Source organism: Anser cygnoides, chromosome 1 (genome assembly GCF_040182565.1).
Source record: "Anser cygnoides isolate HZ-2024a breed goose chromosome 1, Taihu_goose_T2T_genome, whole genome shotgun sequence".
Lineage (NCBI taxonomy): Eukaryota > Metazoa > Chordata > Aves > Anseriformes > Anatidae > Anser > Anser cygnoides.
The window spans coordinates 99,835,623-99,861,950 of record NC_089873.1 but is presented as its reverse complement, the minus strand read 5'-3'; the positions used below and the strand labels follow the sequence as shown (position 1 = coordinate 99,861,950).

The following is a 26,328-nucleotide window of genomic DNA, read 5'->3' as shown; positions in this document are numbered from 1 at the left end:
ACGGTGACCCAAAGTCATGCCTTGCAGTCTGAAAAGGAGCAAAACAGCTCTCTGCCGTACTTATTTCTAATGCTGGCAAACTGTTTTCTCTTTATTCCTGTCATTAGTGGTAGTTGAGCAGAAAAATATCTAGTAAGAAGATGAGGTCTGCCATTGGAACCTGTCAAATGATAATTTCACATTCTTCTTCTGTGTCACCCATGTCTTACTTCGAGGGTTCATTTTATTTTTTCCTCTAAGACATACTGGGAGCTATCCTGAACCTTTTATTGTTCTGTCACCGATCTGCACGTTTCTTCTTCCGTATTCGGTTTCCTGGAGGTGATCCTCTCTTGTATTATCATTTGATTAGCCCGTTCTGTTTTTTAGCAATACTTGAACCATCTTGTTCGCCTACTTGCGCAGATGTAGAAGCCCATACCACTTAAGAAATATGTTCCCTACCTGCCCTGGTTCTGGAAGTTAGGTCCCTTCATCCCTTAACTTGGTATGGTCTTGTAGGTATCGCGCAGTAAAGGTTTATGTACTTCGGTCTTTTCTGTGACGGATAAGAAAAGTAGTTCCTTGACATGTATCACTAAATACCTCCTCAGGCCGAAGGGTTTTCCTCTGCTGCCCCAAGAGTTCTCTAATTCTGATGTACTCTATCTGTAAGTGCTATTTTAGAGAGAACATAAATGGGTTTCCAGTATTGATGCCCAGTGTCATAACAACGCAGCGCTGTACTCTTCCTGGTCCAAAGGGATGAACGATACAGGCCCGGAAGGCCTGCAGGGTGCCCGTGTCTGCTTTGTCTGGGGGCTTTTCGGCCCCAGTTAAAGCTCAGAGCTGCGCACGGCTCTAGCGTTTTCTAAACTGACTCGATGCCAAATCCCTTGGTTATTTGAACTCGTGAGCCGATAATACGCAAGGTGGTTGGAGAACGCGTGCAGCCTCGTTGTTGGAGCTGCTGGAGTCTTTGTTTTCAACGTTTTCTCGAGTCCCATTTTAAATTGGAAGGTCTGCTATCTTGAGGTTTCCAGAAATTTCTATGGACTTCCTCACTGTACGTTTTTCTGGACTTCTTTCCTCTGTTTTTGATAAAGTCTTTTCTCTGAGGACTTTTAGTTGGCTGTAGCGAGTGTGGGAAGTGCCAAGGTGGCCATCTCCTGCAGAACTTCTCGTGGCTGGTGGAGGCACTTGGCTGCTTCCAGGATTCAGCCAGCACCAGCCCAGCGCAGCTTCGAGAGACACAAACTTTTGAAGCGAAGCAGCAATGAAAAGGAGCTTACTGAAAGCTTAAAAGCCTCGCAAACAGCTCTCTCCAATTTTCTTTCACCCAAGTCCATATAAAATCCAAAATTAATGTTGTCAGCACTTCCTTCAGTAAGCTGCACATACAGATTCCCCTTTATGCATGTTGAAAATAAATGCTAATTGCAGCTTTTACGAGGTGGCGAGAAGAGGTACTCCCTCAAACATGAAGAAGGCTCTACCCCATTTGGTACTGCACAGGTCAAATCCCATTCCCATTTCCTTTTTGTAGCCGCTGCGAGAAGCAGCTGCAGCATCAGTCTTCTGCAGATGAAGTGTTCCCAGTTGCTCTAGCTCATTCAAGAGAAGCTCGCTCTACTCAAACCCTTTTGCAGACAAGATTTGGATAACACCTATAGGTAGAAGAACTATTTTCACCAAATCTTCAGAATCCTTCCTGCTCGCATTGGTTTTGGCTTGCTGTGCTATGGAGAAGGAGGGTGAGACATCTAGGTGTAGTCCGTGAGACGGCACACATTCAGCTTGATCCAGCGGTGGTACTCTGTAATGCTGTGGCCATGCAGTAGGAGAATCTCAATGGAAATCCCTGTGTTGGAGATCATACCGGCAGCATTTTTGTATTGCCCTCAGAGTTAGCGAAAGTGTGGATACCTTGAAGTCACTCTGATATGCCTCTAAAAGAAGTAGACGGTGGCTTTGTATGATGAGTGCTGTCAAAGAATCTCTTCTTTGGGTGCTCTTGCCACAGATGAGTTGCCTGTTGCTCTGAGAAGGAAATAAAGCAGTTCATTCTGTACTTTCATCTCTTGCAGACAGGAAGCAGATCTAAGCATTTAAGGCAATTTAGATTCTCACCCTCGCCTTTCTTGTAATTGGAGAAAGGACAGTCATACGACAGCTTTTCAAAGTCAAGCACCACCAGCTGAAGGGATGGCACCTGTCCTCCTTAAAAGCATCGCCACTTCTCCGAAGCAGCAGATCCCATATTTCCTGATTCTCCCCCATCACCTTAGGGGCCGTGCACCATTGGTGCTTTCCGCATTTAAGCGTGCGTTGAGCACCTGCACTTGGCGTGTGAGTTGCCATTAACCGAAGCAAAGTCCATTGCCAGGTGTCTTCCACTTGATCGAGCTCTTGATATTTTGCTGGGTTTGCGCATCAGTAATGTGGAATTAACTTAGCCGGAGGAGTGGCACTGCGGGGCTGCAGGGCGCTTTGGTGCCTGCAATAGAAAATCACTCTTTCTTGCTTGTAAGCAAGAACTTGAGGCTAAGAAAAATAGAGTTTCGTAACTTTGTAATTGGCGTGACGAGGGCCGAGTGTCTTCTGCTTCGTAGGTTATAAAGACCAAGGTGGAAGTAGCACTGAAAGTAGTGGGCTGCTATTATGTTACCCTGGTGTTAACGGTAAGGTTGAGCTGCATTACTTGGAGAGGTGCTAATGTTTTTTTTTTGGTTTAGGTAGCTTTTGTTGATTGCGTTTGAGCCTGGAAAGCAACTCTTGGACGTAATGTATCGCAGGAATGTGAATTGGTACAGTTGCATTGCTCGACATGTCTCTTCAGGCAGTTGGGCAGGTTGGAAGGAACCTGTTAGTGGTCCAGTGCCTGACAGGAGAAAGTCTGCATCTTGTTGAAGGAGTCCTGATCAGGACAGAAAGACACTCCAGACTGATGCCACTGGATAAGAAATACCCAAGAGGGTGTATGGGACTTCAGGATACCCTACAGTTCTGCCTGTGTGAAGATGAGTGTCTGAGTGTAGCTCCAAAAGTCGCCACAGGCTTTTGGATCAGAGCGCTCAGACGGAGAGAAGTTGGGTGTTGGCTCCGAAGTTATAACCAGAAGGGAAGCAGCAGCTGAATTTTTCCAACCAAGACAGTCTTCTTACAGCCACAACTATAGAACATCGTCTGTTTTGACTTTTTTAGTAGGAATATAATTCTTGTCGGCTACAAGCCCTGTAGTTCAAAGAAGTATCTTTTGCCAGGAATGCAGGCAATTGTTTAATTTTCAGGCAGGCCAAGAATATGTTTTGTGGAAAGATAAACTAAAATTTGACTGCTTCAGAGCAAACCTTGATTTTCTGTGCAGTGCAGAAAGAGAAAAGCTACGTAGTTGTGGTTGATAGGGCCAATCTGGTTTTCTTGATTCGCACCCTGCTGCAAACGGTTGCACAGAACCTATATTATTCTTGGTATCCTGTCTCATATGATTAAGATAGTTTAAGTATTTAAAAAAAAATGGTAACACCATGAATTGACCTGTATGAGTGGGTTTCCCTGAGGGAGGAAGGGGACACAAATTCATCAGCCTAAATAAACAGAATATTTGATTGTTGGCCAAATAAACATGAATCATTTGGCACAGATCTGTATCCCCGTGCATGAAGTCTAGGGCCATAAATGAATTTCCACACGTTTGTGGGAGGTTGAGTATCAGCATCAGAAAGAATGTTTTGTGCTTTGCTGGGAGAACGAAAACTTTCTGGCAGGTGAGTAGATGTAAGGCTTCTGGAATGGTTTTTCTTTACCCGTACAATTGCTCAATTGAAACTTGCAGAAGCGGAAAATGATGTTGTCCGTGAGAAGATCGTATCTGTTGGCCGTTTCACTTCCAGTCTCGCAACCTTGCTCACAACTGTGTGTGCGGGTCTGGGAGCTGCCACTGTAGGTAGCGTAACGCCGTGTAGTAGTTGCAAGTTGACAGTTTTTCTGTGTTTCTCTTGAAAAACAGAGAAATCTTAGTAATCAAATTTCTGCTTTAGTGACTTTGGAATAGGTTTCCCCAAACTGTTGATTTTTGGAGTACATATATTAGTAACCACAACGGACTACAGAGTTGATTTGAGTCTTGGGGAAATTCTTTAAAGGCTAGGTGTTGGTTTTTCTTTTTTTCTGTCTTTTGTTTGGTTTTGGTGGATGAGCTGGTGAACGTACCTGAGCCAAAAGCATGAAGTTTGAGCTTTACTATTCCAGAAATTGGGGGTCTGAGCTTCAGGACAGCAGACTGTATTTGTGGTGGGAGGCTGGGGAGCGCTTTGGCCATGGCTCCCAGAAGTGAAGGAGCTGGAGTTGTTCTCGGTTGAGCTCAACCATCTTGGAGATTGCTGTTCCTTGCCTGCTGCGGTCGGCGTGAGCGAGGTTGGAGACGTGTGGATGCTGTTACGCAAGTGGCGTGGGGGTGGCGGTCGTGCGGGTTTGTTGGATTCCCGACGTGTCTGAACAGTCGAGTTCTCCAGCGAATTCTCTGAATGTCATCCGATCGGAGTGGTTTAGAAACGCAATCGGCTTGATAGAAGGTCGTCTTTGGGTAATGAATACCACCAAGTTTGCAAGTCTCTTGTTTTTCCTGGTAGACTTCACTTCAGTGGACCAAAACTTCTCTTTTTCTGGAGTTACTGTCTTTGTCTGGATGTGGTAAAGGGTGTTGCTGGGATCTATGACAGCTGAAGAATTGTGGCTTTTTTCCCTGTAGCACATGTGAAATGCTTCTGGGATTTTGGAGACAGGTACAGAAACCTCAAGTCCATATGCATGAAGTAGCCCTCATATTTACAGAAGCCAGATATTCATGAGGCAAGAAACAACACCTTTTGTGTGGTGACAGTGCTTTGGCTTTATGCAATAGCCTGTGGATTTTTTATAATCCGCTGGATTCTTTCTGCCCTGGTAATGTCTGAGCCGTCAGTTGTCAACTGTAAATATTGGTTGTAGTGGGCCAACAACTCTAAAAGGGAATACTGCAGGTATGTTTATGCCACGTCCAGAACTTTTCATAATTAGGATACTTCAGAGATTCTCATATCAAGACAGTGATGCCTACTGCATTTCAAAATGTATGGTAAAAGCCCAATTTTCATTCCTACATGTTGGTATAATTAGTGAGCGTGAGTTTCTTTTAGAGTTACTTTAGAACATGTAGTAGCAACATACGCCTTTTAGTTTATTCAGACATTGTGGAGGCATTGTTTTTTTGGCCTTGTGTTACGGCTTTTTTGTTTTTTGCTTTTTTGTTTTGAAAGCAGCTGGAATCAGGAAGAGGTTCCTGGCAGACCGGGTCAAAGTCAGCCGCTTCTAGATAAGAACAAATCATGAAATATTCTTTAACAGCCCCTTTTACTTTATTTACATGTCTTTCTGAGAGTAAAGAGAGGGTGAGAGAAGAGGGACGTGTTTGCATTGTCAGAAACCTTATATGAAGGGGAGATGATGATTTAGGCTTCTGGGATCTGGAATTTAAAGCTAGACCATGTGTGAAGGTTTTGCTTTAGAGCTTCAGCTTTAAGCCTTTAAAGACTGCTTTAAAACATCCTGCCAAATCTGGGTTGACTAAGTACATTTCTTTAGACCAAACTTGGGAGCAATGTTTTAATATTTGAACAATAATTGTTTTGTCAGAAATAGTGAACTGGTTTCTCATTTTACTTCGCATGATATGTTTTGAGACTTCGTAATGTCCTATTCCACTGGCATTAACATTTAATTTTGATGCTGCTAAGGGAGCTCTGGAAGAAACTGCATTGCAACTTAATGCACTGTCTTCTATGACTCCAAATGTCTTTTTTTCCCTTTGAGTGTTATGACTATGGGAGGCTTTTCACCTGTTTGCAAATTTTGCTTTCAGGTTGTCAGCAAGCCATTCTTTAAAGAACATACTGATAAGATAGGAAATTGGATTCCTCACTTTGAGAAGTTGTCAGGTTTCTTCTGTATGTGTATGGCTATAAAATTGAGTCTTTTTAAAACTCATAAGAAATTAGTTTTCAAGGACATAGTCACTATGTGACTTTAAAATGGAATTTTATTTTCATTTGGCAAGTTTAAAAGATTTTTGGTATAGGGAGAGGCTGGAAAAACAATTTTGCAAGTATTTGCAGCGCTGTTTAGTGATCCTATAACAATATGTACCGAGGGCTGGGATTCAACACCTATGGGTTTTTCAGGATATGTTTGGGGGAATGTGTAGGGAGGTTAACAAAAATCCCAAACCAATTATAAACTTAAACCTGTAGTAGGTATAGTTGTCTTTTAGGAAATGATAGTTCATGTCACTGCTTTCACTAGACGCTTCAACCATTACATTGATGGTAACACCACGGTAAGAATGCTTCACTGATGTGGAAAAAGTATGAGGATTTGACAGTGCTGTTAATATTTTAAGTTAGGTTTCTGCTCATATAACATACACTGTCACAGAAATGCTCCAATGCTGTGGGCTCTTGTTCTAAATTTTGGGTAGGTTGGTTTTGTGCTGTGCGTAACATATTACAGTTTTGAATTGTGACTGGATGTAGTATGTTTGAAAGACCTTTTATTTCGGAGAATAGTAGAACAAAGGCAAACATTTCTAAAAATTCAGGTAGTGTCCTGCATTTTGTCTGGAAAATTAGTTAATAAAGGGGCTTGGAATTTGTCTACTCAAGAAGAAGAAAAGTTAGTTTTCGTCTGACCCTTAAGAGAGCAGACGCAACGAAACTCCTGGATACTTGTTGGTTGAAATCCCTTGAATTCTAGTAAGTGCTCTGGGCATCTATTATGCTGATTTGCTTTGAATCCTAGTTCTATCAGTATATAAAATATGCAGTGAGTTAGGTAATGATAATTTGGCTGCTGTTTTTTAACACTTGCTTAAAGCCTGCTGTATGGAATTACTCCGTGTATGGAAGTAGCTCTGCCATTAATTGCTAGTTTTTGTGCTTTAGTGGAAAATAAGTCATTAAATGTTAAGTATGCAACTACCACATAGTACCTTTCCCTCTGTTTTTAACTAAAAATTCAAAGAGCTAGTGCAATAATAACTATCATTCCACCAAATTTCTAAATTACACATGAAATGGCCTCCTGTGTAAACTGTACCTCCTTGGCTGTCCTGCAGTAGAGTACGTAATACGTAACTCCCCAAGTGGTGTGAAAAATGGAGCTGAGCGATGGTGACGTATTAGAAGCTGCTCCTGAAAGTTCAAGAGTGTATTTTCTTCTGTAGAACGCAGTAAGGCTGGTGCAGTTATGAATCACTTCTGCTTCATCTTGGCATAGTATTTAGGAAAATATCCTTTTGTGCTACTAAAAGAGAAATAGCTGAAATCCTTTAGAAGTTGTTCAGAACTGCTCTTTTAAAAAATACAGTACTGTTCAGATTCTTACAGAGTGACCCACCCCGCGGCTGTTCTTTGAAGAAGAGGATATGCAGACCACATAACTAAAACCTCTTAAAAGGGGATCAGCCATGGAACGTGCTGGTAAATGGAGTCAACTGCGTAGCATGAAAGTGCTTGTTTAAAAATGCACCATCTGCTAAAAACTTCAAATGTGTACTTTTATGGAAGACTGTTAATTTTTCCTCCAGTAATCCAGTCACAGCATCATTTTCATTTTTTTGGTTTTATGCAGCTCAGAGCTCTGTTTTCCCATAAACTGATGTTGGGCATGGGCAACAAGGTGCACTGCTGGAAAACAATTTTTTTTAGATAAAGCTACTGATGCGCTTTAAACATAATATATAATATAATAGTACAATAATACATACATATATTTTTGTGTGTATGCGTCATATAAACTATTGGTTGTTACTCCTTCCTAGGTGTTTGCTTATGGCTGCACTTGAAGGTAGGAAAGGAGACCAGACATGGCCTTGATCTGACTCAATATGTCTATTCCTATACGTGAAACGTAGGCTTTCTGTTGGCTGTGCTCACTGCCATGGTGTTAACTATTTTATATATTCTGGCAGAGACTTAGGCCTTTGTTGTATAACAGGGGTCTGTAACAATTATAAAATAAACATTCCTTTGAAGTTAGACCAGACTCATGGTCAAACCAGGAGGGTGAGTCAAGGGGGTTCTGCAGAGTTTTCTGTAGTACTATTTTTTTTTTTTTTGCAGCTGATCTTAGTAGACTTTCTAGATTTGTAGGCTGCATTCAGAGGAGCTCCAAGGACATCAGAGAATACGTTCAAAATGTTCTTGACAAATGGACAAAGCAGTGGTACATGAATGAGATGCAGTTCAGCAGGGGCAGACGTGGCCTATTAGGTTTTGGTAAGGCTCAGCTGTGCAGATTACAGGGTGGGGGGCGACTGGGAAGGCAGGGAGATCTGTGAAGAACCTACAGGTAGATGCTTGCACAGTAGCCATGCATTGGTTAGTGTTGCAAAAACAGCAAATGTTTTACAGGGTGTATTGACAGAAATGTCACGTGAAATACATGAAGTTAGCCTTCTTACTTCATAGCACGCTAATAAGCCTGCGTTGAAGTGCAGCACCTAGCTTTGGTATTGTTCTGGGAGAGGAACAGTCTGTGGGCGAAGGGGAATCATCAGGGATTTAGAACACGTGCTCTCAGGGGAAGCTGAAAGCATTTAGGATGATTTCTTTTACAAGAGATTGAAGGGAGTTTTCTTTTGATAACATTCTCTAAATACGTTAGCTGGAAAGAAAAGACTAAGCTGTTCTCTTTTCCACTGGAGCTGAAACAAGTTGTGGGCTTAAACTTAAGCAGCAAACATGCTTTCAGTTAGTTGATTCAGCTTCTAAGAAAAACAGGAGCACTGGAATAGATTAGGAAGGCTGTCAGTTTCCCAGCAGTGGCTGTTTTAGAAATTTGCCAGGTAGTTTAGATCTAGAAGTTTGTAAAAGTTTAAATTAAGACAGCCTGTGGCCCCTTCCAGCTTTATTTTCTGTTGTTCTGGTTAGTTCTGCATGGTCTTGGGATGAGTTTCAGTTGTAGCACACTGATCCTGCTCTTGTTTCTTTCACCCGCTGGAATGGAATAGCCCGGTGCTGTTGGCAGCTTGCTGGAAGTTGGTGGGCGTGAAGATGAGGGTATGTGAAACCTGCTGCAGCTTTCAGACTTACAGGCTAGGTCATCCCAGAGAGCTCGCTTCAGTTTGGGAATTTACTGGATGCAGTGGTTGTCCTACCCTTGGCGCATAGCTCTGATTTCTGAAAGAACCTCCTTAGCCTTGGTGTTTAGGTAAACGTACTGTATTTAGAAGGGCTTAGTCTGGCTGGGGAGGTTTTTATTTTAGTTAGAGGTTTAAATCAGCTCTGAATTTTGTTTTTGACACAAGTGCTGTTCAAATGAAAGCTTGCTGTAATTTGTGAGTCCTGTTCTGCAGTTGAGAATCACAGAATTTCTGTGGGGGATCTCCACGGCTTTCTTTGTATGGGTCCTAAGAAAAACAATTCTTTCCTTCAATTTTTGATCCTGTGGTTTTTACTTCAACACAAAAGAATTTAGCGCAAGTGAAGAACTGCTCAGAACTTCAAGTGTAGACTCAGGACCATGTTGGAGTAGCAGTGTAAGGTCCAACCTTATGACAGGGGGTGTCTGCCCAAAAGAGCTTCAAGTAGATGTTCTTGGTGTATAATGCCAGTTTCTGAAGAATATTTGTCCCTTAATATATAACTTTCTAATCAGAGTAGTCACATGAGCTTCTGTTTAATAAATGGGCAAGCGTCTGAAGAACGTGTGTAGAAACCAGATGTTGCATAGAATATGAGCCAAGAAAGAAAATAATTTGTTGGTCTGCTGCGTATGCGGAGTGTTGATAGATACCTTCTTCTAATTTTATTAGTGCTCTAGTTCAGAACTGGAAGATTCTATGTGGACCTTGAAAATCAAAGCGTTGTCATGTTAATCCTGAAATTTTTAGGGGTTTTAATTGACTTACCTAACTTCTTGATATAGAAATAAGAAGAATTTGTGAAACTGGAGTTCTCACATGAGAACTAAAGATGCTTCAGAGCAAAAATGATCGTCTCCGCTGATAAGTGGTTTCCAATTTGGTGCTGAAACTCTGAGGAGTAGTACTAAGCAATACTTCCTTTTCTGTACCTCACAAAGCTTCAGTCATTCGGTGTACGTATGAGGCTACTGCAAGGCTGAAATCCTGAATTACTGCTGATATAACTTCTACAACTACTTATTTTTTTTTTAATTCTTTTGAAGCCTTGCTTCCTTATTTCAAGTGATTTTGAGTATTCAAAAGCAGGCAGATGTCAAGCTCAACTCTTTTTCTTATCTGCTCAAATGGGAGAGAAGAAGTGATAACCCTGAAGCCTTATGCCAGACTCCTCCTAAGGTACAATAATAGTCCAGAATGCCTTTTATTTTTTCACCTTTTAAATCTTTGGCTGATGAAAGCATTAAACCTTTAGCTGTAAGAGGGGCTTGCTGGAGACTTGCTGTTCTCCATTTCTATGCAGCACTTTGCTTAAGGCTGAGCAGAGCGTTTGCTCTGACTCTGACATGAACAAAATTGTCCGTCTCTTAGATGGCTTAGACTTGCAGGGGCGTACAGATCTTTTTTTTGTCTGCAGCTGTCATCATCTGAATGATGGAATAGTTTACAACTTCGGTATTGTGGAAAATTTGTTCCTCTTCCCTGCTGATAGCTGTGAGAGACTGGGGCGCTTCTGTTGACATTCTTCAGCTTCGGTGCTGTGATGGTGACAAGAAGGCAGAGGAACCTGGCGTCAGGAACAGCCACTAGGGAAGACGTATTGGAGAGCCTAGCCAAGCGGTCTTTTTTTCTTGTTGGAGTCATTCAGATTGAGTTTTCTGAAAACCGACAAGGTTTAAAACACAAGGAAATAAAACCAAAAAAAAAACCCACCAAAACCCACTCCCTTCCCTGAGCTTGTTGTTGAGTTCAGGAGTGCAGTAGGTGAGTATGAGATAGTTGGTACCTAACTGAAATTGTAAGTTAATGCACTTGTATTACTGAAATAACCTCCTCGTGGAGAACAGAAATCAGAGAGAAGCACTCATACCTCATCTTCTGTATTTGTCAAAATACTAGGAATTTCTCTTGATGTATAAAGACTCTGTTGGTTTAAATGGTCATGTATCACTTTCTTGTTCCTTTACCTTTGTTACAGTTTGTATTTTTGCTTGGAGTCATATGGAACCACAGCTCTTGAAGTGGAATTTCTTTGGAAAATATTGTATTTATTGTTTGTAATGCCATGGTTTAGTTTAGTTGATGTTACTCTTAACATTTTTATGGGTTTTAGTTTTAAGCAAGTATGCTTTTCAAGTACAAAAAAAAAAACTGCAAGATTTTTGAAGGTAAAGGGTAAGTGGAAGGGCAAGCTTGAAAATGGGTCTGGTTTAAAGAACACAGCGATGTACCTTTGGATTAAAAAAAAGCAATGGTAATTTAATGTTTCAGATCTTACTGACATCTTAGATGTTTTTTAAATGCTTCAGAACTTTTTTGGGATAATTGGCTTTCAAAGCTCTTTAGAGGTGGCAGTAGACACATATGCAAATCGACTAAGTTTCCAGGTTTGGACTAAAATTGATGTGCAGATGAGCTCATCCAGCCAGGAAGTTTTTGAATAGAATAGCTCAGTTGAATGGGACCTACCACTATCTTCGAGTCCAACTGCCTGACCACTTCAGGGCTAACCAGAAGTTAAAGCATATTACACAGGGCATTGTTCAAATGCCTCTTGAACACTGGCAGCCATGGGGCATCAACCACCTCTCCAGGAAGCCTGCTCCAGTGTTTGACCACCCTCATGGGAAAGAAATTTTCCCTAATGTCCAGTCTGACCCTCCCCTGGTGCAGCGTTGTGCCCTTCCCATGCATCCCATCATCAGTGACAGGAGCAGAGGCCGGCACCTCCTCTGCGTTTCCCCTCCTCGGGGAGTTGTAGAAAGTTGTGGGGTTGCCTCTCAGCCTCCTTTTCTCCAGACTGGGCAATCCAGGTGTCCTCAGCCTCTCCTCACAGGACATGTGTCCAGCCCTTCTACCAGCTTTACTCCGTTCCCGCTGCAAAACCCGATACTTACCCATGTTAAATTTCATGCTGTTGATGGCTGTCCAATACTCTAGTGTGTTTAGATCCTTTTGCAAGGAGTCTCATCCATCCAGAGGGTCAACAGCACCTCCCAGTTCAGTATTGTCAGCAAGTGGTAATTAATGCATGCAGTGTACCCAAAAGCACTGCTTGATTTTAGTGGAAAAGAACAATTCCTTTGCCTGTATGTGAAAGTGAAATTCTTCAGTGTTCACCTTTCAAATTCCTGCCAGTGGGAAGAGAACGTGAAGTCTCAAGTCATTCAAGAAAACCTCAGGAACAGCAGTGAAACTTATATTCTTATTTCAGTGCATCTTGCCTTTTTTTGTTCTTAAACACTTCCCTATCGCATTTTATTCTTACTTTCACTAATATGAGAGTAGAATAACATACAGAAATACTTTGGTGGCCATGAACACGAATGCTGTGGAAGTTGAATGTAATGTGGAAAACTCTTCTGCTGAAAGCCTGTCAATTGGAAACATGCATGGACAAGGTCTTGCACAAGGGTGTTGGTATGACTGGGACATCTGAACAGCATAGCTGGAGGTGTGGTAAGTGCTTGTGGGTAGTGCGTTCTAGCGGAGACAGGGAAATCCAATGGAGTTGCTGCTGATGCTGGGGCCGCACATGGAATACCACACACCAGTCTGGTTACTTGGGCTCCGCAAGTGGGAAGCAGAAGCAGGGATTATCAGGAGAAAGGCAAACGTGGAAGTGAAACTGATGGTGTTTGTCTTCACTGTAGCGAAATGATCAGAGAGGATGCTTGGATTGTTTTTGTCTATGTAAGTACTTGAAGGGCGGAGTGAGCAAGCATTAACTTATGTTTATTCCCCTTGAGTACAGTGCTTGTGCAAAAAGCAAGAACACTGTTAAAAAATACATTTTTTTAAATCTTAAATCTCCAGTTCCTGTGTAAGAGAAGGTAAAGCTGAGAGCCTTTCATGATTTTAAAATGCCACCAACAAACCTCTCTCTCTCAAAAAAAAAAAAAAAAGCCATGCTGAAGGGGGATGTTCTGGCATATATGGAGCTGGAGACTTTTTTTGTTGTGGCTTGAAGAGAAAGCCTTGCTTGCTTTTAATAATGAACAGTCGTGTGCCCTTGCCCAGACCACTAAAACGGCTGGAATAAAGCTAAAATGAATAAATAGAAACATACTAATTTAGTTGTTCATAGACATGCAGGGGACGTTCCTGTGGTTAGTAGTAACTAGGGCAGCCATATAACTTTATCAGATGTGGAGTTGTCTCGACTTGCATTGAGTGTAGGAGCTTTCTACACCAGCAGACTTGTTTTCCAGGCTCTCTCTAAGACTTGAGGCTGGTTTCAAAAAAACATTTTGTCCAGATGATAATGATGACTCCCCCCTCTGCCTCCCCACAACGTTTTCTGTGAGGAAAAATAATAATGAGACTCATCCCATATTGAGTTCCACTTTCCAATTTGTTGAAGTTTTTTACCATCCCACTTGGTACACTTGAGCAATTCTTTGACTTATTTAAGAGGCATTACTAATTTTTGGCTGCCTCTAGCATGTTGGGCATGCTCACAGACTATTTAGGGGATTTCCCTTCTCATTTTAAAGTCCATAACTACCTATGGTCTGGTTGTAATCCAAGTTCAGGGACTGACAGAGTATTGCACAATGCATTACGTCTCACTTAGGTTTCAGATTGCTCTTAACTGTCACAGCCTGGCTTGGAGTTGGATGCAGTTCCGGACGTGAGGGAGAGTAGTAGCTGGTCCTACATCATGAGATGTAGTGGAAACCAAGTTGATAGGAAGATATTGGAGGTTAAAATATTCACTTCTGTAACTTAAGGTACAGTTAAATTTCTTTGGAGTTTGTGATGAACAGGGTTACACCGATGTAACAGTCTTGTGACAGCATAGAGACTTAAATTCAGTGTTTTACAGTATTTATGTACAAAGTCAATACATTGGAAAAGAAAGTGGGAGTACTAGTAAAGTCATGGATTATTTTTTCTTTTTAATGAGGAGAAGGTGCCTATGTCAAGTTTTGTGCAGAAGATCCTTTAAACATCAACCTTATAATGAAGGTAGATAGATAAACTTTCTCAAGTTATATTTGACGTGCCTTTTTACTCCTCCATGCAGTTTTCTCCTTTTTTTTTTCTTTTTTCCCTAAATCAGTCTTCTAAGTGCTTGTTTTTTGACATTTAGCAAAACCATTGTATTTAGTTGTGGACAGAAAAATTATTTCTCTGCTCATCTCAATCACTTTTCTCAAAGGTTTTTATGTAGAAAATTCAAAAGAAAAAAAAAGTTTTTGGTCAGAATGCCACAAGTGTTTTGAATTACTGTTCAAGTCCCTGACCTACTAACAGCAAAACCTTTTCTTCACAGCTTTTTGTTTCAGTGTTAGGGAAGAATTTTAGACAAGTTAAGGCTGCTAGGGCTGAACAGGATTTGACTGTCAAAATTTGTTTTCTAAGGCCTTCTGCAAGTGAGAGGGTTCACCATCATGTACGTCCACAGTAGAACAAGCACTCCATTTAGCCAAGGAGTCACATCTAATCAGGTAGTAACACATGGTTGCTACAGTTTTTGCTATGTTTCCAAGCACAGGTGGCTCTGATCAGCTTTTATTTGGATGGTGACTTTCTATCCTCTGTAGCCTTTTCTGTATTTGAGGTCGTGTTTGACTTTGATAAAAGCGTGCACAAGTGTCTGTGTATCACGATTTATTTTTAATGTGCTGTTGAGGTGTGCCACTTGTTTCTCTTCTTTTTTTTTTTTTTCCCTCCCTTGTTGACTCTTCTTATACAGTGGCCATTTTTGCTAAAGGCTGACGTTTCTTGCCTGGACAATCACAGCTTTAAAGGAATCTTTACTTTTCTTTTTTTTTTTTTTTTTTTTTTTTTATAATTACTGCTGTGGATTATATTGTCCCTGGTCAGTTGAGCTTTATGCTTGCTTTATCTGGTCTGAGGACCATGGTGCCCATTGCCAAAAGGGAGGCCTGCACAATTCTCTCTGATCCTACCTGATACTACCAGGACATCAATGTCACAAGGATCTCCAGAAGCACATTGAGCTCCAGCTGACCATGTGTGGCTGTTCTGTGAAAATAACACTTTCTTCTTCATATTCAGAAGTCCAGCATTTGTCTGCACTTTGTATATAGCAGATAAAAAGATACTATGATACTTAAAAATGAAGTAACAGTTTCATGTGCTGTTTTGAGGGTGTTTCTGCTGTTCTTTGTTATTTTGAAGCCTTTTTGCAGCCAGCAGTGAAATTAATTATATTTACAAAGTAAGCACTTGGTCATTTGGAGTAGCTTCCTCTGTATTCGGTAGCTCGATCACTTCAGGGTTTATAAGAAGCACACTCAAGCCTTGGCACAGCCCTGCAACAACTTCTTGAAAGCCCGGCAACTCATGTCTTCTGGCTATGAGGTGTCTGTCAGTCTCTTCCAGTGTTGTCACATACATACAGTTTATAACCGGATGTAAACAGGCTTGAACTTCTAAACTCTGGCTTAAATGCTTCTTTGTTTGTTGTGGTTTTGTATTTTTTTTATTTTCCGTGGAACCAAAATACCAAAGTACTCGGCCTTTTTGATGCAAAACCGTCTGGTTTGAGCTTTGGGCCGAGCTAGCTCACCAGACCTGCGAGTGGAATCTGAGGTGCTGAGGCACGTAAGGTGCTGGATAGGTTTGGGGGTGATGTTCCACCTTGTAGGGAGGCCATAAAATAACCACAGTTATGGCCAAGGTGTAAAACACTGCGTGTGAATTTTGCATGTGGCCCACCAAGGATCTTCTTGGTTTCCTCTAATTGCTAGCACATATCCCGCTGGTTTTGTCCAAAAAAATGGAATTCTGGTTGTTTTATCTGTGTCTCGTGAACATGTGGATTCAAATTAAATACTCATCTACACTCTAGGAACTGAAATGTTTATTTTGGCCTAATTTTTGTAGATTTGCTTTACCCTTTCTTTGCTAGCAAATTGGACTCTCAATCTGATTTTTATGTCAAAATCATAGTTAAATATGAGTTCTAGTTTTATTAGCTAGTATTTTAAAATATAAAATAAACAGCTTCTATTTTTTTAAAGCTCTGCAATATGAGCTAGCTGCTTTCTCGGTTGGAAACAGCACAAAGGACATGGAGCTTATGTCTCTCTACCTCCAGGTCTTGGCTTTCATATTTCTCCATGTGTGCTCAAACTCCTCTGTTTTGCCTCCATACTTCCTCCAGTACGCACCCTAGTTACAGTTGTTATTTTTGGCTGTGATCCAGAGCTCCGAATTTGTTTAGCAGAAAAATCTTTTTTTTTTTCTACACAATTCCCTAAAATAAAACGTGACTACCATCAATTGTTCTGAACATGAGGCTGATGCTTAAATAAAAATGCCTGCTTTCAAGACGTCCCATTTTCTTCTCTTCCCAAATGAAGTACAGTTAGGTTGCCCTTGTACAATCCTCATTGGTCCCTGACATGGTAAACTTTAATTTTCCGGCAAAAATAGCCATTTTGAAAGTGAATTATTACCTGCAGAATTCTCTATGAAGAAATTATTTTGTCTGAAATGTTGATGTTTAAAATAATGGACATAATTACTGCGTGAAGGCTATCAGGTCTTTCAGTGCATCTAGCAACGTACTTGAGTGCATTTGAACTCCATAAACTGTCTTAAACAGTTGAGATGGTTGGGATTTTTGGCTGACACGAGATATTAGGCTTTTTAGAGGGCTGTCAGAGGGCTCCTTTGCTTTTGTGTGTATAATAGATCCACTTACAACTCAGACGACAGTGTGCTTAGGGAAAGCCACTGTTATTTGTTGAGGAAACACTAGTTTATTTACACAGCAAAGTGGTTGAAACCTTGCTTTAGCAGTAAAAAATTGGCTATATACTTAGCTAAAATGTGTGGATTAACAAATGTTGCTTCTCTAAATTTTAAAAATATCTTCAGTATATTTAGCTTGTCCTTAGAAACTCACCATGTTTATTGCTGGAGTAGAGCTTCCTGTTATGTTTGGAATATTGAAATAATGAGGCACTTCATTCTTCCCATGAATTCACATGAATTTTCTCCTTGCTGCTATTTAAGACTTGTTTCTTGCATTGCGGTGACAGCTCTAAAGACATTGTCTTTGGAGTTGTCAGAGGGTTGCACAATTTTCTTTGAGCCTCTCTATAGCAACCTATGTACAGCATCAAATGGTTGATTAAAACCTTGACTTCCATTCTCCTGTTTGCCCTGTTAGCTAGCTGTCTCTTGATTTAGTTCTCTATATGTGGAAGACTAAGATCAAAAGTCAAATGTGGAACTTTTTTCTTCAGAGAGCAGCCCTGTAGCCTGATGACTCCTTAGTCTTTGTCTATAGGGTTGCTGTGCAGTGGCTGCAAGCCTTCGGATGACACTGGAGAGCCAAACGTGTTGCTTGCTGCCATGGAGCCAGCAGGAATGGGCTCTCTTTGGCAGAAGTTATGTTGCTTCCCTGTGGTAGTACACATTTGGAGGCTGAAAATAGAGTTTATAAAAGTTGGAGGCTGTGTAGAGAGCAAACACCTTATTCATAAGTAGTGGAAAGTATTCCCTTTTTGAAGAGGCTCCGGTCTGTAAATTTTTTGTATAAACGTTCTGTACTTCAGCAGCGCCGGTGTTATTTCATCTTGATCAAGCCTTGCTACAGCAGGGGAACTTGGAGATGCTGAGTCTACGCTAGTTATTCCCAAATCGTGCTCTCTTGATGGATGTGTGGTTGGCAGAGCACTCATGCTGGGGAGGTTCCAGCTCCTGTAAGCCTCCGTGTGCCTAGTCATTTTTTGCATTTTGGTGGTGGTGGTGGAGGGAGGAACCACAACCCAGTGCTTTGCTTGAGTTTGTGGTAAAATCACCTTGTGTTGCTTGAGTAGCTTCTCACATTTTCTATCTTGGTTTCATTTCACAGATAGGAACACGGGAGTTTTCAGCCTCCCTGCTTGTGCACATATGCTTCTGGTTGGCTAAAGACTGCGAGGTTTTCTGTGATGCTGTGTTTTGTACTGTTTTGGCTTTTCATGCCACACAGTGTACGTTTTTATATTGCTTTTATATATATGGTGTAATACAGATGTGGCAGATACACATCTTATCCCAACCAGAAGGCATACTGAAATTGGTACGATGGTTATACTTGGAATTCAGAGATTAAGTAATTATTTTTTTCCTTCTCCTTTAATTAAACAAAGCTTATTTGACTTGAAATTGGGTAAAATTGCATCTTTATTTAAAAACAGATGTTGGTTCCCTTTATGGCTTTTTTTTTTTTTCCTCCATCTGTTCAGGTACGCTACTATAAGACGGAAGATGCAATTTTACCATCTTTGGGATGGTGAAGTTTTGATCCCCTTGTTAGTTTGTTCTGGGAAGGGCAGGCCTGTACGTGTACTTTAGCTGATGGAAAAAATGTGGTTGTGGAGAAATCTACATCCATCCTTTTTCCTCAGACGCTTAATAATGTGACATAGTAGGTTCTTCTGCTAGTTTTAAATATGATACAGCTAAATGGTTGAATCAACTAAATATATATATATATATCTGACTTGAAGTAGGGAGAAATTCTTGAACAGCATGTTTATGAAATAAGTAGTTCTGATATTTTTATTAGACAATGTTCTACTCAACTGTTAAGACTTTTGTCTTCTGCTTTGGAGAAGTAAATCAAGTTCTGTTCTTTAAGTGTAATTATAAACTCAACCTTTTCCTTGCTGAGGAGGTAAAGCAGATGCATTGATTGACCTTGGTTGATCAGGTCAAGGTATATTAAAGGTGAGTTGTGCATATCTAATTTGATGTAAGAATACCTGTGCGTAACGTGTCTCAATTTAATCTTATCTAATTTCCTCATTTCTCAGCCTTGTGTAGATAAGCCCTTAGGATGGTTTCTATATTATATTTTACTACCTCGGGCAGCTGCTTATGGTCTTAATGCAAGCCAGGGAGTAAATGGAAGAGGTTGTCATACCTCTTGCATACCTGCATCGCAAGTGAGGAATCGAGAATAAAAGCGTTTGGAGTAAATTACGCAATGCATACAGAAGTTTCCAAGTCATCGAGTTGGACAAAATGAGTATGGTAAATGCGATGATTAGGACTGATGAGATAAGAGGTTCAGTGGGTGTTTCACTAGAAGTTGAAGACTGGCAAAGAATTGAAGGTATTACCAGGTGTCCTAATAACCCAGTTTCCCTAAAACATTGACATTTTTTTCCTTTCCCTCCCCCGTTCTGTCTTCAAATTACCACGGGAGCTGGGGAAAGGGCACTTTCTCATTAGCGAGCTCGCATTCAGCTGCAGCCACGTAGTGCCGGAGCTGCCTGGAACTGACCCTGAGCGGTGACGTTAGCATGCGTGAGCTCATAGGCACCACGCACTTCTAAGAATGTGCCACTGTGGAGTCATTCATAGTTCAGAGTCCTCTCTGTTGAATTTCACATCCTCCTACAAAATGTTTACAGACAGGAGCAGCAGGGTAAGCAGCCAGAAATAGAAAACCAAATTGTCAGTTCTGTAGATCTTGAGCACTTTTAAACGTGTTGGCTTAAATTTTGCTTGCTTAAAGCAGCAGTCTGTTCTGAACTGAATGTAAAGGTTAGAAAATTACTCATTCTGCTTACTGTCTTCTTGATTAAGAGCAATTGAATGATGTTTTTAGAGATTTGTTGCTAAAGATTTCCTTCTCTCATCTAAAGCTACTTCCTGCCTAGCGGTGTTGAGCCAGATTGTGTCTGAATACTGATGTCCCATGCTGTGTGTGGGTTGGTCCCTGCCTGTCTCCCAGAAAAGCATAAGCATTGGTGGGTTAGTGGCTTCCGTGTTGAAGCCTGTTAGATGGCAGTAGAATTAAGAAAATGGAAGTAGTCAGCCCTCAGCAACTGAGGATATTTTTTGAATTCTCTGTAGGATGTAGAATTGTGGTAGTTTTGTCATGAATCTGGTTAATGTAGATGGGGTCTGTTTTGAGCTGTTACCAGCTCGTTGCCAAAAATTTAAAAAGAAAGCCAAGGTTACTAGACCACATTACAGGCTATGGTTTGGAAAGAAATTCTCATGTTAGAGTTACATTTACTGTGCACCTTTGGCACCTGCCCGTTACTAAGACTTTCAGGCCTCACACCTTTAGAGGGTTTTAGCATATTTTATCTATCACCACTTGTGTTATGGCCTGTCATGCTTAGATTCTGTGTAGGTAATAGCTGGTGGCAGAGACGCCCACTGATACAATAAAAGCACGCATGGGTTGTGGTTATAATTCAGTTTGCAGTCTGAATATCCATAGTACAAATAAAGTATGTACTTGATACACAAGTACATAGGTGTAAACACAGAATGACCTTACTCCACAAGATGTAGCTCTCGCTATTACAAGTTTCCTAAGGGTGTGTTGTCAAGATTTTAAAGCAAGTTGGGTGAGACAGGGTGGGTAAAGAAATGAGGTCAAATGTAGGTGGAAGCAGAGCTCTGGAATGCTTTAAAGCAGAGGTTGAGGAGTTTGTGGACACACATGGCGCAGACTTCTGAGCTGTGCAGCTAATGATGCCTGCTTTCTTATGGATTTGTCCATTTATTTATATATGTGCTGTAACTCAGTGACCTTAGTTTCCTCCTTGCAGGCAGAGAAGGCATTTGTTTTGGCTCATCAGGAGCACAGCATGTTTTTGCTGGTGCCTGGTATGTGTATGCTGATCAGTTGGCTTCCAGCTACCAGCCAGTGTGCAGGAGCTGGTCCTGACTGCCTTGCTTTGTGGAAGTGTTACCCTGGTTGCTGATTTGACAGGGGCTCCAAAATGTCTCTGAGATTTCTGCTCTTCAACACCACGTCGATAATGGCCAGTGAGTTCTGGGTCTTTTGGTGGTGGTGAGGAAAAACAAATGGGCAAAATAGTGACCACATAAGCCTAATAAACTCAGGGCACTGTTTGAAAAACAGTGGTAGCCAAGACAGAGAATGTACAGTGGAAACAGAGTACAAATCAGACAGAGATAATTTTTGCTGATAATTTGTCCCTTCAGGCAAAAGTTTCATTTTTCCCCAGCATATCAATTTGCAAGTCATGTTTTAATCCCTGTCATTACACTGAGTGCTTTGCAGGCATTGCCTAATGAAGCTATCATGGAGTGTTGACTTCTAAAGACACAGTCAGCCAGAAGGACTTGTCCACTACGTGAGGCTTTCAGTTCAGTCCCCAGCTCTGTTGCAGTTTTTAGTTTTACTCTGCTTTAGTCACGGGGTGCTTTTTCGTTGGTGGCAGCAACACTTACCTTGTCATAGTACTGTATTACGACGTCTTGTATTTATTGAATTGTTAAACAAGCACCTGGCTGTGGAGCTCCTGCAGGCTTCACTTCTGTCCCTGCTGGAAGGGTACAGAATAAAGAAAACGGGGTGAGGAGTACCAGCAATATCTTACAGATGAAGAGGATGCGAAAGCTGGCAGGTTGGGACTGAGTTGCCTTCTCTTATTGCTGATGTTGGGAGAACGTGCGTGAGCTGAGCATGCCTGGCTTCCAGCCTGCTAGCTGTGCTGCCTCAGTTGAAAGCTTTGGTGTGGTGTGCTGGGAGCATGCCGGCAGAGGGGAACTTCATATCGTTCCGTGCAATTCTTACTCCATGTGGAAATGGCTTGACCAAAACAAGATGCCTTCATAACCTCACAATTGTGTCCACGGTAGGGTTCTTACTGTTCAGTCAATGTTGGTCTCTGATGTAGGCAAATATGGCTTTGTGCAGCGTCCCAGCTCAAAAAAATGTGATTAATAATCAGATATTTTGAGGGCAATTACAGAATATGAAGGCTTTGTGTAGAGTGGGACGAGGGACCCATAGGTATGGGCACAACCAGTCATCGCAGGATAACTGAGTGAAACTCTGGTTTTGATAGCCACCTGTGTGTTCGTTGTGAGCCTATACGAGGAAAAGAAGCTGCAGCGAAATAACCTCAGGTGGAAAGCTGCAGCGTAGTAATTAATTCTGTAGTGAGTTCACTCATGTTTTCCATGCAGTGCCTTGTTTATGTGCCCGTGTTCAGAGGGACGGAGTCGGTCTGCCTGCGATTATTCCTTTGCCATCGCACAGATTGCAAGCGCTTTACCCATGAGGGTCTCCTTTGTACCTAGCCAGACCTGGGGCACCGAAGCACCGCTGGTACCTCCCAGGCCCTACCCCTTTCGGCACAGAGCCCCCGTTCCTCCCCGTAAGCAGAGGTGTTGGCTGCAACGCGCTTTGCTGCTCAGGACCTCGCTGTGCAGCCAGGGGGGATGCCACCACTGCTGGCTTAACATGTGCGCGCATCTGCCTTTCGCTAATGGTTATGACACAGCTGGCAAATTGCTTATAAATACTGTGAACCTGGTAACTAAATTTTTAGTTTGGGCCTTTTTAATCAAGTACTGCGAATCTGTACCGCAGTCCGCATTGTTCTACGTGAGTTTGAAATAATGTAGTTAGGAAGAGGTAGGGCAGTTCCATGTCAGTAGCTCTGGGAGGTGCTGACTAAACATCCTCTTCCTCCTGCCTCATCCCTGCTGAGCACAATTCATATTCCATGTCTCTGGTCTCCTCCCGTCCTCTCCCTCACAGTTGTTAGTTGAAGTCTGTTTATGGAAGCGGAGAAGTCTTTTGAATGCGCTTCTGAGAAGTTTGGGTGACTTGCTTTAAAGCCAAAGGAGCTGCCTGCTCAGATTGTCAAAGAGGAAGCAGCTAACTCATACTCTGCTTGGTCTCTCGCCTGCTCCTTGGTTTCAGACATATGTTTGAGGCAGGATAAATCTCTTCAAGAGACGAGATTATAGAACTTTATTTCTGTTTTTTTTTTTCAAGATCCACTTTGTATAGATGACTCTCTCACCGGTTGATTGGAAGTAATTTCATTTATGTACTTAAGTATTTACTTTCATAGTAAAGGATGTGGCATTTTATTTTTCTCCACTTCCTTTTGCAAGCATACTTTCATTTTCCTTTTTGGTGCATTTACTTTCCATTTTTTCTTTACCGTTCTCTGCCTCATTTTAACAAAAAAGCTCCTTTTTCCCTTTCAGGATGGATCACTTTTTTCATTTTCGGTATCTTTCTTCAGGTGTTGTTGTCTTCTGTTGCTACTTTGCTTTCCCTCCTTGGCCTGTCATCTTGCACATCAGGTTATGTTGATACTAATGCAGCTTTCTTCCTTCCTCCCTTCCATTCGTAAGGTGTGTAGGATGCCATTCTTTCAGGGCAGCCTGTTTTCATGCATTGGCTGCAATTTCTATTTTTGTTGCTGCCTGTTTACCCCTGCAAGTAAAGATTATGAGAAATGGTGTCTAGCCTGACTGACTTGAAGGATGAGTCATTCTCACACCTAACATACAGGCAGTTTTTGCGTGATTAGAACTAATGAATTTTGGTCATAATATCTGTAACAAAACACCTGATGTGAAACTTCTGATGAAGTCAGTTTTGGTGAACCAGATCCCACAGGAAATCAGTGAATTATAATGAAATAATTAGTTACTTCTCTCTGTCAGCACCTTGCTCACGAGGCAGGGGAGAGCCAGCAGGTTGTTCTGCTCAGCCTGCCTTTTTTTTTTTTTTTGAAGAGTGTTGATCAAGTAAGTGAATGCCTTCAAGAAAGCATTGGAGTTAGAAGTCAACGTTTCCTTAGTGCGTTTCTACTCAAGATTTCACACCTCCAGTGGATTTGGGGCCTAGAAATTACTTTTCTAACAGAAGCACCCAGATCAGAGGTTTGTTTGAGTTTGCCCTTAAAAGTAACTCTTCTAAATTATTTACATTCTGCAACAGGTATTGAATCATCTTTTTGAGTGATTGTTTTTCTGAACAACAAATAACGGTAGCAGTAAGTTGCCAAGAGGCCAAGAATTGACCTTACATGTCTTCTAAACCCTTTGAAGTAAAATCTGTATCTATATATGTATATTTATATTTTGGTTTTATTTGCACCCCTGTGTAATGTGTGTATGTACATGTTCGGGTTTGGCAAGGCCTTGATTTTTGCATGGAAGCCCTGGGTTCTACTCACATTTGATGCTCCTCTTGAATATCATTTTAATATAACTTTGGAGTGCAAGTAGCATTTAGTTCAGCATCAGTTTCAGCAGAGTTGTCTTGTTGGTATCAAAATGGGGTTCAACCATTCACCCACCGTCTTCCTGTTCTACATGTGGTCTCACTGGAGCTTGCATGACCACACGGCGAGCCAGCTGAACTTGCTTATTCATCAGAAAGCGAACTCAACGAGCAAGCAAACAGTTTTCCACCAGCTTAGTGACTGGAATTGGCTTATTTTGTAGCCATGATGACAAGGGATGGGATGGACTGTATGGCTGGGGAAGAGGAGGGAGCAAAAAGGAGTGCCCCTCCTGATGACAGCAGAGTATGAGGTCACTTGTCTGATGAAGGCTGAAGGCTCTCGCATGTTTGTCCCGTGGCTGGCAGACATCCTTCCCCAAGTAGCAGTTTCCTTCCTAAGATGGAAACCTGTCATCGCAGTTCTCAGTTGCAGGTCTGCGTACAGATGATGAGCCTTAGGATGTGGACAGAGCTGGTGGAAGCTCTTTGCTTAGGATTAAAGTTTACCTTGACGGGGCTGGAAACACTGCTGAAACATTTCACTCACTGTTGCATTCCTACTGGTAGTTAATTGGAGGGGGGGGGGGAAGCAAAAGTTTTTTTCTTTTTTTAATTAAAATTGTATAATTCTGACTCAAAACCAGCAAGTCTTTGGTTTCATCCCCTTAACACTTCTTTTTTTGGTGTGCCTTTACCTTCCCTCTCTCCTCCACAGACAGACAAGAAGCTGTGAAGGATGAGGTGCTTGTCTTGGGTACCCACGAAGCCTTCACTTGTGTTGTAGATAGTGTCAAATATAAGGAAAAGAGAGGATGGGAAATGGGTGGACTAGCTAAGGAGATACCGGCAGTTGTTACGCCAAAATGTATTTGCTGTTGGCCCTACCGTAGCATTTTCAGATAATGGAATAGGTAAACAAGCTTCAGACAAGTCCTGGTATGTGGGGAGCTGTTCTTGGAAGTTTCATTACTTACACTTGGAGTTTACTTGAAAGAAGAGTTATTCTGATATACAAATTCACTTGTTGAGTGTAGAAACATCTGCTCAGTTCTTGTATTTAGGGATTCTTAAATGCAGACATGATGTCTAGTAAGATACTGCTGTCTGTATATACGACATGAGAAAAATACATGGCTGATATTAATCTCATGTATGCTTCTGACTACTTTAAAGGTGAGGTTAAGTGTTTTTGAAGTTTAATAGACATTTGGCATGGCAGTATTTTTTTTTATAACAGTGCAAATAATTCTTGTGGTTGGTTTTTGTGGAAGAAGTGTTTTTGGTGTTTATGAGCATTTCGGATTTTTTAGCTTTTGAGTTGTGAGATGGGTGCCTAGCCTAGTAGAGATGGGTACTGAGTTAGCATTTAGAGCAGTTGTAGTCACATGAGGGGTTTGCCTCATCAGCTGAAACTTACACTTTAAGGGAGGAATTTGGAAGCTTACCTTTCTGGAAGCTTTTTTTTTTTTAGCTTCTAAGCCCGTGAAAGTGTTATTCTAGTATTTCCTGTAAATATACTCAGCTTTTGGAAAAATTGGTCGAAAGCAACTGATTTCGGAAATAAAGCAAGCAGTTCCAAAAATTATGCACAATCAGTTCTGCTGTTTGCCATCATCAAAGTAAACAACTTATCTGTTCCAAATTGGCATTTGGAGATGTGGGAATCCAATTAAAAGTGCAAAGCTGTCATAGTTTCGAGGCAAACATGAAAGTTAAGCGTTTCTCTGTACGTAGTAGCATTTGTTCCACAAGAGTGGCTAGGAAGTGGAGAACTTATCAATGGGGGGTAATACAGAGCATATTTATTGTACGTAGCATATAATGGTGGTAATATCACAGCAACTTCTTGACTCTACCTACATAAAATTTGCAGCATGAAGTCAGTTGATTTGACTGAGCTCTCTGCACAGCTTGGGCGCTGCTCAGGGCTATGGCCTTGCACAGTCCTAGTTTCTACTTTCTCCCCAGTCACTTTAAAAATCCATTAAAATGTGTTTTCCGGATATTCTTAAATCTATAAAATGTATGTTTGTATACACTTTACATAATGTTGAATGCTGTGATGAGTGGGAAGGAGATCTGCTGCTGTGAAACGACAAAAAGTCTGGTGTTGGAGGCTGTATCTTTCTAAAAATTGATCTGTATTATAAAGACATCTCAAATGGTCATATAA

At 41.4% G+C, this 26,328-nt stretch overlaps 1 protein-coding gene across 3 annotated transcripts in view; it reads left to right on the top strand.

Annotated features, from left to right (window-relative positions):
- The window catches only part of GSK3B (glycogen synthase kinase 3 beta), a 153,669-nt gene that overhangs the window by 5,471 nt on the left and 121,870 nt on the right, over positions 1-26,328 (top strand). The window contains exon 1 of one of the 3 annotated variants that reach the window (XM_048047669.2): positions 19,455-19,559. The exons of the other annotated variants lie outside the window; for them this stretch is intronic. Within the exon in view, the coding sequence (XP_047903626.1) occupies positions 19,470-19,559 (90 nt within the window). The 5' untranslated portion in view covers positions 19,455-19,469. Of the gene's footprint in view, positions 1-19,454; positions 19,560-26,328 lie in introns of those variants that run through there. 3 annotated transcript variants of the gene reach the window in all.